The sequence below is a fragment of the Gavia stellata genome, chromosome 24, assembly GCF_030936135.1.
Source record: "Gavia stellata isolate bGavSte3 chromosome 24, bGavSte3.hap2, whole genome shotgun sequence".
Classification (NCBI taxonomy): Eukaryota; Metazoa; Chordata; class Aves; order Gaviiformes; family Gaviidae; genus Gavia; species Gavia stellata.
Window position 1 is genome coordinate 1,484,287 of NC_082617.1, and position 12,320 is coordinate 1,496,606.

General features: G+C 45.0%; 1 protein-coding gene across 1 annotated transcript in view; it reads right to left on the reverse strand.

The window, feature by feature from the left end:
* EXD3 (exonuclease 3'-5' domain containing 3) overlaps nt 1-12,320 on the reverse strand; it is a 202,647-nt gene that overhangs the window by 170,304 nt on the left and 20,023 nt on the right. Inside the window, exons 8-9 of the mRNA XM_059829024.1 lie at nt 7,153-7,226; nt 4,310-4,348 (exon numbers count right to left, since the gene is read on the reverse strand). Of these exons, the coding sequence (XP_059685007.1) occupies nt 4,310-4,348; nt 7,153-7,226 (113 nt within the window). The remainder of the gene's footprint in view (nt 1-4,309; nt 4,349-7,152; nt 7,227-12,320) is intronic.

Consider the following 12,320-nt stretch of genomic DNA (forward strand, 5'->3'; position numbering starts at 1 on the left):
TACATTTGAGAAACTAAGGGACAGTTTCCCCCGTGCGAACACTAGCACAGAAAGTTTTTCGATTTAGCAACAAAAGGCCCTTTGGCTCCCGGTCAGTAAAAGCGGCAGTACCATGTCTACACTTCACTGTCCCAGACACCTTGCAAAGCTGGTGATTATAACACTGACGGTCCTAAATAAATTAATTTGTTTTAGCCCTGCCCAACACCGATTCTAGTTATTGCCCCAAACGAAGAGCTACGTTGCTGTGCACCTCACCCTGTTCTGCTCCATGGGAGAAGGAATTTCATAGCAGGGAGTCCAAATAAACACACGTATACTTCTTGGGCCAAAGCACCCCGAGACAACATTTTAAACTGTACCAACTGGTTAGCTCTGCTGCAGTCAAACTATTCCCTGCAAAAAAACTCTGGGCGTTAGAATCATCGAGCAAGTGTGTGCCTTCTGGGCTCAAACTGTTTGGAAATATCTGTAATATTCTGTCGTTCCCCCTGCAAAGCTACCCCAGCCTTTCCTCGTCAAGCTGAGACTGTCTCCTGTGGGTGGCATCAGGGCCTCAGAGCTCCCGGGCAGCTCTCTCCTCGCATAGACGGGCGCAGCGCCCATGTGGAACGGACCAGACCTGAAGGGGCATGGGTGACTCCACGCAAAATGGGTGCTTTGGCACTGATCAACCATGCTGAGTCTAGACGGGCATGATTGCAAGATCACCCCCAAAACATCAGTGAGAACACTGCATGCCGAAAAGCGGTGCAGCCAAGTACCGGACCCTCCTATTCCCAAGCCCTCTGTTAAACCAGGAGAATTTCAGGTCGCCAGAATGCAGGTGTCTGGTGCTGTTTGAGATGTCCTCGGGCTCCAGCTGCCACCCAAGAAGGGAGTGCTCCCCAGTAGGTCCCATGTCATACTGCCAACCCCATGCAAGTATCTCAGACACTATCTGACATCTAAAACACTGGCAGAGGTGACATTTGCAACCAGAGTTGCTTCCCTACTATGCTCCTCATAGATATTATTGTTCTATGTGTGTTCACTTTTTGAAGGCTTGGCGGATGATTGAAAAATGCCTTCCATGCTCTTTAGTCTCAAAGTGATTTTGTCCTGCAGAATTGCCAGGGAAACATCACCGTTCAATAAGCCCCTCTCGCTGCTGGCCAAGTGCTCTCTGCAGTCGCTGGCAGGATGACCCTTCCTGAACACATCTGATCAGTGTCATATATCGGCTGTTCTGTGGTTGCTCTACCCAATTCTACCATCTTTATGCAGCTGATTAAAGCTATGAAAAATATGAAGCATGCAAAAATGGAAGCAGAAGGGCACAGAGCAAAGCAGACAATTGGCTCATGCCCTGCCTCTTTTTTTCCTGCCTATCTACCATCAATATCCTACACACCTTCCCCTCTGCTTGTGAAGACAGGCTCTCTCCTGCGAGTTTCCATGCAGCTCAGGATCAGTTAGGCAAGCTAATGAATAGCAATGCGGCTGGCACCGTGCAAGAAGAGTACTCTTCCCCTCCCTCTGCCCTCCAGGGATCTCTGCTTGGAGAAGATGATACAAACGGTAGCCCTCCTCCTGGGCTAGCCAGGCTTGCCAACAGGCAGTTGTGATGAGGACAGTTTCCCTAGGGTACGAAGAGGTTTTGATCCCCTTGCTTTCCCTCTGCCTGCCTACGGCTGCCATCCCTGCCTGCGCAGCCACAGCCTGGACAGCAGATCCTCAGCGCGGGCGCTGGCAGGTGGAGGGGGCAAAACCAGTTTGCTACAGGGCTGGAAACAGGTTCTGTTGGCCCCACAATTAACACCCGAGTTTCTGCCTTTTGTAGGAGCAGTCACGATCACACCTTCGATTCATCCCACAGGGCAGGAACAGGAAAATTCTGTACTTGTACTGCTCAGGGCAAACGAAAAGAAATACCAGCCCAGAAATGTCTATCGCCTGCCTTACCGAACGTGACATGGCCAGCACCTCTGAGCAAGGAGAGACACCGCTTTCTCCAGGGCTCTCGATAGCTAATATAATTTAAATCTTTTGTTACGGCTGCAGCACAGAATTAAACAAAAATGGGCTTTAAACCCATGAAAACTTTCAACCTCTTTGGACTTAAAACTGAAAAAATTATCCAAAAATCCTGACTGAGAGTTTGCTGTTGTGGAGTCTTTTGGGAGGTTTGGTTCCCATTCCCCCAGGTGACCCAGAGGTCACACTGCATCCCATCCTCTGCTTCCTACCCAGCGCAATGTGGCTTTAATACTGCCTCGCCAGGCAGAGCTTGGGAGATACAAATCGTCCGTGAGCCTGAACTAAACATACGAACGGGACACAAACAACAACCCTCTCCAGCTCCACAGGGAGCTAAAGGGATTTTTTTGGTCAAAACATGTCAGGTCATAGGTGAAGCTCTGAGTGGAAAGTTGAACCTTTCCCTCATGTAAAGCCCAATCTTTCAAAAACAATAAAGTCCCGGACAACCTTAGTTTTTGCACTGAAAAACAGAACTTGCTCAGAGATTCCTGCTTTGTAACTTTTCTTTTGTTCAGCGCAGCCCCGCTGCCAGCAGCGTGAAGCAGAAGCCTACCTGCACATGCGATTATTTCGGTTTCCTCCAGATGCATAGGAACAGATTCTGATCGCTTTAAAGTGATGCCAAAGACAGTAATCTCTGATAGCACTAAGAGTCAGGACTGATAACAGGCAAGTTTAAGCACCACTCGTGTGGTAATTACATAGTTGTCAAAAATATATAAGTTGGCAGCATGCAGAAAATACCAAGTTTGCAATACTTTGGGAAAGCAAAGACGACTTTCTGCCATAGTCCATCACGCAGCTGAGCGCCGTGCAGTTCTCCAGGGAGCTGTCTTACCAGGGACCAAACAAGCACTTTCCAGAGAGCATCTATTCCCAAGCCTCCTGTCCCCACAAGTGATTGTCATGATCTGCAATCGTGCGTGTTAACTGGGAGGTTTTCCCCACTATCCACCACAGCATCAGCAGAAACCCCTTCACTGCATACACCGAAGTACAACCAAAAGCTACGAGGAAGACGACTGCTACAGTTTCATGGCTAATCCCATCTCAGGTCTTCATCCAGCAAGGCACCAGCACCTGTACTGGCCTTTAAGCTTGTGAGAATCAAAGGGAACCCTGAAAAGATCTTTCACTGGATAAGATCGCTGGGATCAAGAGGCAAGACCCCTTCCTTTCCTCACAGAGCCTGGCCTCTCGCATGGGTATGATAAACTACACACCGAAGTTCAATATTCACCACTGATAACACCCAGTAGGTTTAACAGTTGCCACGAAGCGCTGCTGGGCATTTTATCGATGATCTCCGTCTTAAAAAACACATCCTCTTGCCTTTTCAATTGTTCTTGTCCCTGCGGACCCGTGAAAGAGAGAAGAAACATCTCATGTTTAAAATTCAGTCCTTTGGCTGGTGTGTACAGACGGTGCCTCAGACCTCGAACGCGTGAGATCGTTAGTTGGCAGCCTGGCCCGTTACCACTCAGCGGCCCAGACTGGCCATTCAAAGGGATTTTCAAAGGAAGACGCTAGCCGATGATCAGAAATCCTTAATGGCTGCAGAATTCCAACTGAGAGGAGTCACAGAAAAGGAGCAAACACTCCCCATGAGGTTGCAATTCCACAGGGATATCATGGACACATAAATAATCACTAACAGTTTGTCACCATGGAATTTCTTGGCATTTCATTGTCACGTATGTATTTATTGTAGTATCAGGCCAAACCATGGTTGCCTGAACTCTCCTATTTAAACACCAAGAAAAAAAAAATACTGCTACCCTTCTTCTTGTGTTATTAAAATTACTTGTGTCCTACAGCAGAAGACACAGAAGTCAGAGTATCTAACAGTCACCTAATAACCCTGTTGAAAATGATGAGAGTGGAGCATGCAGAGGGAATCGAACATTTGTCCCGATTTACTCACGCACCTTGTTAGCTGCCTAAAGAGAACTCTCTTTTCCCCCCTCCTCGTCATTAATCAACATCAATATTTGTAGTGTTCACTTACAAATAAGTGCATGAAAGTAAAAGAATGTACTTGATAATCTTATCTAAATGCTCCAGCCAAACTCAAGCATTTTTAAAGACATAACAGGAATTAAAATAATAAATCTTCTTCCTTGCTCTGCCCTGCATGTACAATTTTGCTATATGCTTACAAAGTTACAGGAAAGCGTGACATTGTAATAGTAGGACTACAATATCCAGGGCTGGATATTCTGAACATCTTAAAATAATCTCCAAGCAAATAACCCTGAGAAAATGGGAGAGGGAAATCCATACTCACCTGAACGTGATCCGTCCAATTCTCCTGAGTCATGGTTTTCTGAAAAGACAAAATTACTTCTGAGCCGTCTTAGAAAAGGGAGAATGCTACATACAGCAAGCTGAAATTTAACACACCATCTTACACACTGGCATCAACTGTGATTGAGGAACGCATTCCGGAGCACACGGAAACCTCTGCTTCTCGCATGTCACCAGCCGGGGCATGGCAGAAAAACACAGCTTAGCTGAAGTAATTCAGACAACTGTTACACTACAGCACATAAGACAAAAAAATTCATGTGCAATCAAAGTACACAGGCAATGGCAGGCTCTCACCCAGCAGTAGCCCAAGCTCTCATTACTACCCAGAGCTGGGTCCTGGGCTCATTTGCAGAAAACTAATCACCTTAACAACACTCTGCAAGATGCAGCAGCATTTCTGAATGCCTCACAGCTCACGTGGTGCTCTTGCAATGATAGAGACATCGCTGAGCAAAGCCGAAACAGGCCATGGTCTGGTGGGACGCATGGATCACTGCTGTTGCCTTTACCTCGGGTCTGCAATATGTCCACAGACTGTTCACCTCAACAGCTAGCCCAGCGGAGAGCCATCCCCACAGGCTCCAGTGAAGGAAGTGATCTCAGGGATCAGCTGCAAGGCTGAGCCTTCAGAATATAAAAATACAAACTTTTCTCAACAGCCAAGTCATGAAAAATCCTCTGGAATCACGAGGTCTGGGAAAGGAAACTGATAAGTTAATATCCCGGTTCCAATGTGGTTCAGAGCCAACCCTGGGGAGAAACTCGGACTGGGACCTACTCTCCACTCTGCCAAGAACACAGGCTGCATGAGACCGACCAGCCACCGAAGCCTGAGCCTCACCCCCGCTCCTGGCAGAGGTAACAATGATTACTAGTGCCACTTTTACGGAAAGGTACAAGAGCAAACAGGGAGTGAGAGCCTCAAAGAAAACATCTTTGAGATATACAAGCATGTAATTTAAATACTAGTGAGATAAAGGAGCCATTTAACCAGACCTCATACACAGCTGAGAATGGTAAACAGAGAACACCAAAGAGCTCTCAGAAGAAGGGACTGTGTCCAGAAACCGCTGCCAAATGTACCTTAATGGAAGTAACTGGCCAGCTTGGATACTTTAAATCAAGCAAATACTCCAAAACAAAGGAAATGGAAGGCCAGAGAGAGCAGAACACCAGATCAAGAATCCATTCCAATCTGCTAAATAAATACACCTGGATAAATGCTTTCTACTCTCTCACTGCAGATGACCAAGCTCTCTAGAAGGATGTCATCCAACATTAAAGCTTTGAGATGCAGGACGTTGAAAAGCTCGATCCTCCCCAGGTCTTCTGTCAGTGGATCTGGCAGGCAGCAAAGACAGATCAGAGCCTTCACTGGTGGATCAGGAGGTCTTGGAAGCAGAGCTGGCTGTGCCAGAACGGTGTCATCAGATCACCACCCCTCAACCCCATCTTGGCGTTCAAAGTACTGGAGGGTGGGGGATCAGAAAAAATGGGTGCATCTGCCTTCTTCTGTCAGAACATCAAACGAATCCTCTTTTGAACAAAAGAACAGACATTTCTGGAGGAGGTGTCTCATTTCCTGAAAAGTGGCTCTCTGCAGACTGGATCAATAGTATCGTAGGAACATCTGAACAACCTGTTGGGCTCTGTTAAAACTCTGTTTAAAAAGCCTCTTGTATCTACAAGGAGAAAGTCTTCTATGAACTGCAGATGAAACACCACTCCATGTTTGGCAAATACAGCTCAATAACTCAAAATTCACGAAATGGAAACATTTCGCTGTGATATTCAGTCTCTTGTGGTCTTTGTCCTTCACAGTCCAATTGATATACCTGGGTGCAACAAGTGCAAGCTGTTTTTTTCCAGAAGAGGCAGAACAAAAACTTACTCTCAGCTGGTCCAATCTGTCTCCAGGCACACGACAACGATGAATGCCAGACCATCAAGAGAAGCACCAAAACTGCCCTGTTAACAAGAAGAGAAATGTGCTCCCCAATGCAGTGTGCTCAAGAGCATCCAAAGGGCAGCGACTTGGCTCAGTACACTCATGAGAGGGGAGGAGAAACCATAGTCAAGTAATTCTGCAGACAGTCAACCTCCAAGCTGCCTCCTAGAAACCCGCTCCTTAGAAAGAATTAATGGCATCTTCTTATTTCTACCAGCCCTCAGTGCCAGGACAAGTACCAGCGTATTTGGAAAGAGAATTTGGAGGCTGAACAAAAGTAAAATTAGTTCAAAGAGTGGTTCAGGAGCTGAAAGCACTACCATTTTGCTCAGCAGTAAGAAGGCTGTTAGCACAAAAAAGCTTCTGTGGCAGGTTTGGGTCATACCTGTCACAGCCAGGCCACGAGTACGAAAGCAAAAGTGCCTACAAAGAACCCAGCAATGCAGAATGCCTAAAACCCACTGTTCTTAAAAAAAGCCAACACAAAACCCCCCCCAAACCACCAAAAAACTCTTTAGCCAGTACGCTCCTGCTTATCTGAGATGGCTGAGAGAAACTGAAGGTATGGAGAGCATACCCTGACGTACCTACATGTGACTCAGAACACTGCTGAGGATGCCGAGGGGAACAAGCATCCAGCTCTGAGCAATCACGACACCCCGTCATTCGAATATGAATGGACACACGAACTATTCACTCACAGAAAAAACAGGTCCAATGGCAGATCCAATGCATTTCTACACAATAATAATCACAAGGAAAACTTGCTCATATACTATCGATACCTTTCAGTCATACCAATTATGTTATTCAAAAGGCAAAAGAAACAAAAAGCCTCATTCACAGCCGTGCCACACAATACAGAAACGTACCTCAACAAACCTCTTGTAAAAGAGGTAATTCAGAGTTCTCAAGTGCCGCTGATTTATGACATTAGGGCAGAGAGCTAAAAGAAGGAAAAAGATATTTAAGCATACAACATAGCTGAACTTCCTTGAAGTTTTACTGTCTAGACATTACATTTTTCCTTCCCCAATTTCAAACTCGGTGTGTGGAAGGCAGGATGCCATCACACTTGGAACAATGGCGGACAGACATACATATTGTCAGCTTATCTGAATGATAAACTGTTATTTACACTTTCAGCCATGATTAGCAATGCTAATCCTCGGTTCTGATATCTCTGGTTCTACCACCCTTGAATGATAAGATCCACTTGCTGGTTCAATACGCTTCACAGTCAATGCTTTCACACCTTTAATTAGGCAGCATCCTCATACAGGCACCACCTCCAGTCTCTAGAGGCTGCATTCTTTTTGATTTAATTGGAACCTGTGCTGTTAATTCATTGAAGCAGTTTTCAACATGTTACTCAGGATGTAAACTTGTGGCTAAAGTTTATCCGATAAAATGTATATCCACACAAGAGACTCCATATCCATACAAAGAGGGAGGCGACTATTGTTTTGCTGAGCTAGCAAGCAACAGTTGTTGTTATTATTTTTATTACTGTCATCTTCATTAGATATGCCTCATTACAACTGCAAAAAACAAGATCTTCACATAACACCTTGTTTTGAAATCCAGTGCAAAGAGAGATAAAGGCAGAAGATAAAATACATTAACTAGGATTAGCATATGTATCTGTCAGTTCTTGCCAGATGCTGGTATGCATGTACAGGGAAAGATTTAACCAAAGCCTTCATTGGGGTTTCAGTGGCTAAAACCATCTCACTGGTAGTCGGAAGGAGCAGGACCAGCAATCAGAAATGATGACAGAAAACAGTAAAGTGGAAATTCTCTGCAGCCTCCCTTCAATCAGCGTACACCGGGAGAAACCGGTGTGACCCACTCAAAGGGCCTCGGAGCTTAGCACTCGCCGTGCCCCTCTCATGGCATGCCCGAGGATTAAAAACAGAGAGAACGAAGAAAGATCTCCGAATACCAGACCCTGGAATCGGAGGGGTATGAATTGATGTACCACTGGTTACTGCAGCTTCTCCGAGTCTCCTGAAGCACAACTTCATAACTTGAACAATTCCGTCTCAAACAGAAATGTTTAAAGCTGTTATTCTTAAGTTCATCTTCCACTGTGTGACAACATATCCTTGCCCTCAAAGGATCTAAGGAAATTATTGCAATTATCCCACATGATATTATCCCAATAAATACGGTGATCTTTCCTCCGGATATTACCCCAATATCTGGAGGAAAGATCATCAGCTCATGGAAAGCAACACTCTTGAAAGAAAGTAAGATCAACACAAAAATTAATAATATCACCACCAGAAAGAAACACAGCATGACTGTTCTAGGTCACCAAAAAGATCCATTGAATTTTTTTTTCTTTGAGCTTCTAGAGGAAATATCCAAAGCACAGGACTTGGCAGGACTGATGGGTTTTAAGTGCCCAGCTATCTGTGTGGAAAGTAGGACAGAGGAACATAGATGGACTGGAACATTTTTGAAGGCACTGGTGACATTTTCGATTCTGACAGAGCAAAGGAACTGAGTTTGAATCCAGTTTGCAGTATTTTATTAAAAAAAACAGGACTAATCAAAAATGTGAGGATGAAAGGTAACTTGGTAAAAGAGACAATGAAATGAAGAGTTCAAAGCTCTAAAGCAAGGAAGAACAGCAAAATAAAAACAACAAAATGGACTTCAATAAACTCGGAGAACTGGCAGGTAAGACTTCATGTGAAAATAATTTATAAGGGGAAAAGGAGTTAAGAAGAGCTGGCAATGGAAAAACTGGAAGTAAGAAACTTAACTGCTAAATCAGAAGCTTTTATTGATCTCAAACAGAAGAAGGAAGTTAAAAGAACGTGGAAACTGGATCACACACATACAAAAGAACAGCACAAACACATAAAATCAGAAAGCCCAAAGTAAAGTGAGAGAAATTCCATATAGCCTTTGTGAGGAAAAAAACAAGCAAAACCCAACAAAAATCTCATGGCAAGGCTAGAGAAGAACTGGCACAGGTTGTACAGGAGATGGTAAACTTGCCACCTTAGAGGTCTTTAACAATAGGTTCCACATTCCATGTATATCAGAAATAACAGAAGGAGCTCCTTTGGCTTTGGGGAGGAGGGTGACGCAGGTGGTACTGCCGGGCCTTTGCCAGACCTTCTCCCCGCACTTCCATGACCATCTACACCTTATATTTGCAGAATCAAAGGGCTTCAGGGCAGAGCAACTTACTCAAGGTCAAACACCTAGCTGAGCGAACAGGAGTCTGAACTCAGGTCTCCTGAGTCAAAACCAATGTTCTGTTGGTCGGAGCACAGGACAACATCCTAAGCTTTTCAGTACGGGGACCATCCTTCTACTCAGTGTCTGTACACTGGGGTTTTGGGATCCTGTCTGGGTTGTGGAGCACTAGTGGAATACAAATGGTATAATACTAGGAAAGCACCTCTTTGGGCATGTGTTAACTCTTAACCTGGCAGTTGCACCATAAAAGTGCTTCATCTGAACTACATTTCAGATCTGGGACTGACTCAGAAGCAAAAAATCCGGTCTGCTCTCTGCCGTTAGCAGAGAGTTAATGGCTATTGGCAATACAGAGGAAGTAAAAATGAAATCTGTTCATCATGCCGGGTATGAAACCCGCAATACACACTTCTTTCACTCATGTAACATTGGTAAGATGTGTCTACTGGGGACATGGTGCAATATATTTTTAGGTGTGGTGTGTGGCTACCACTCCCAGGTGATACGTGATGGCTCCTGAGCTGGGATGTGGACCCGATCCTCTCTTTATGCTGCCTTGAGAGCTTGACTTCCATTCACAATGAGACTCCTTCACCCTGTCCTGGCAGAACAGAAGGTCCCAGACAAAGCATACTTTGTTTGGGGACAAAGTAAAGGAGCCTTTTATAAATAAAATCACCTGAAACGCTAGAGGCTTTTACCCTGGTATTGCTAAGGATTGCCGGGGAATCTGATGAGAAGCAAGCTGTGCATTAGTCTCTCAGTGTATTACAAGATTAGTCCCTAAGTGCAAATCAGTGGAGGGTAGGGCCGGGCTCAAGAAAACCTCTTTTTGTTGTAGCCTCAGAGATGCATTAGGGTCTCTCATAAAATGCTCTGTGCCACTACAGATGAGGGTCAGCGGTCCTCAGAAAGGAAGGTGAAACAGCAGAAGCCCCAGACTACCCCCAGACCCCTGAGCTACCTGCTAGCTTTGCTGCCTGGAGCACTAGCTGACTGGTGGAAGAACAGAGAGCATAGCACAAGGGTTTTGATCCACTCCTAAAGGAAAAAATGCTCTGGTGTGGTCTTTAGACACGTGTCTGGATATGATGAATTCATGCTCAGAACTGCAAGGGTGGTGTCAGCTTTTCCAACGAAAAGCTTGGAGCTGCTGGCCAGCTCGTCTTGGTTTAGAGCAGATCATATTCTACTGCCTGTACTTCAGTAACAAAAATGTAGGTAAGAAGGTATCGGCTCCAGAAAGGACCCTGGCACGTTCAATCCCCTTCTCCTTCAGCACCTTGACTCTGCAGCCACTGCAGCCTCAGGAATGGATGGCTCCTGTCTTCCGATGTCTAAGCCTAGAGGTTCTTCTCAGTTGCAGCGCTATGTAAAGATGTGCTGGTATTTAACATGAGAGCTGAAAAACTCTGAAGGAAAATCGCCATGGAAGTAGGGGGAAACAACCCTTGGAAAGCAAAAGTAAAGGAAAGGAATAACCTTCTGTTCTGTTATAACGAGGAAAAGGTAAAAACATTTGAAATGTCCTCCTTCCAAAGGCATTCCTGTAGAGTTCTAACAGTCATTCCTGTCCCTCTAACACAGCATCTTTTGAAAGTGCCTGGTGTAGACTCCCAGGAGTCCCCGCTGGAGCTCTCCCCGGTGACTGCCCGGCGATGTGCTCGCGCTCCCGCAGACCTGACGAAGTCTGAGGACAGTTGTGACTTACCTGAGCAGATGCACAGGCTGCTGAGCAGCCCTCGTCTGCCCTCTGCTGCCCCAGCACCGAGGGACTGATAGCGCTTTATCTCACAAATCAAGTCTGGGGCTTTATAAGGAAGACTGACACCAAGTTGAAATTAAAGGTTAAACCAAAAGGATAACCTGGTGGTCAAATGCAAACGAGGAGAAACATTTCTCTTAGTTTATGCTAAAAAAACTTCTTTAAAGACGATGGTAAAAACATGTTCATAGCACTCAAACCTTAAGGTGCTCAGCTGATTTATTACGCTGCTACAGGACAACAACTGTGCATTCAGTTACCATCTCTTTTCTATCAACACCACTGTTATTTGCTTTATTGTCGTACAGGCACTAAGGCCCAATATATGAGTACAGCTGTACTATTCAGAGTGGTATCATTTCTACCACATACCCAATGAATTTTCAATGAAAAACGCCACTGAACACTCTGTGGTATACTGGCTGTGCAAGAACCCAACAGAAGATAGACTCAACCATTTCAAACCTAAGTAGGGGCTGTTCCCTCATCTCTGAGAACTGTTTTGACTGAAACTTGCATTTGTAAATCTAAGTCAATCTCACAGGGTCTCCAAAGAGTATGAAGTAATTAGCCTGCAAAAGCTACAGGCTCGTTAAACCAGAGCATGCTGACCCACGTGTGAGAAAAGACTCTATAAAAATCAATTTCCTCAATTGCATACCATTTCTGCCCAACTTCTCCCTTCCCCAATAAAGCTAATTAAATGGAATCGACACACAGTTTATTGGGACACCTTTGGGACTCAGCAGAAAATCTTCCACTTACCATGCACTGTTTTGTGTGTTAACAGGAATACTGGAACACAGTTCAGAAAAAGAAGAGGTGGACTAATCCAAGATGATGGCTTTTTTTTCCCCCTGAGGTTCCAGGTCTTTTTTATATTGGGCCACCTCCTATCCGGCTCTGAAATTTAAGACTGGCAGTTCCAAGCAGTGTTTCAAATCTTAATGGCTGATCAACACTTAAGTTTTGCACAGCAGTCAGTGAAATTTATTGTGAGTGGGTAAGATTGAGCTCGGGTAGTGAAATAGGAAAGTAGATTTGGAACTGCAAGAA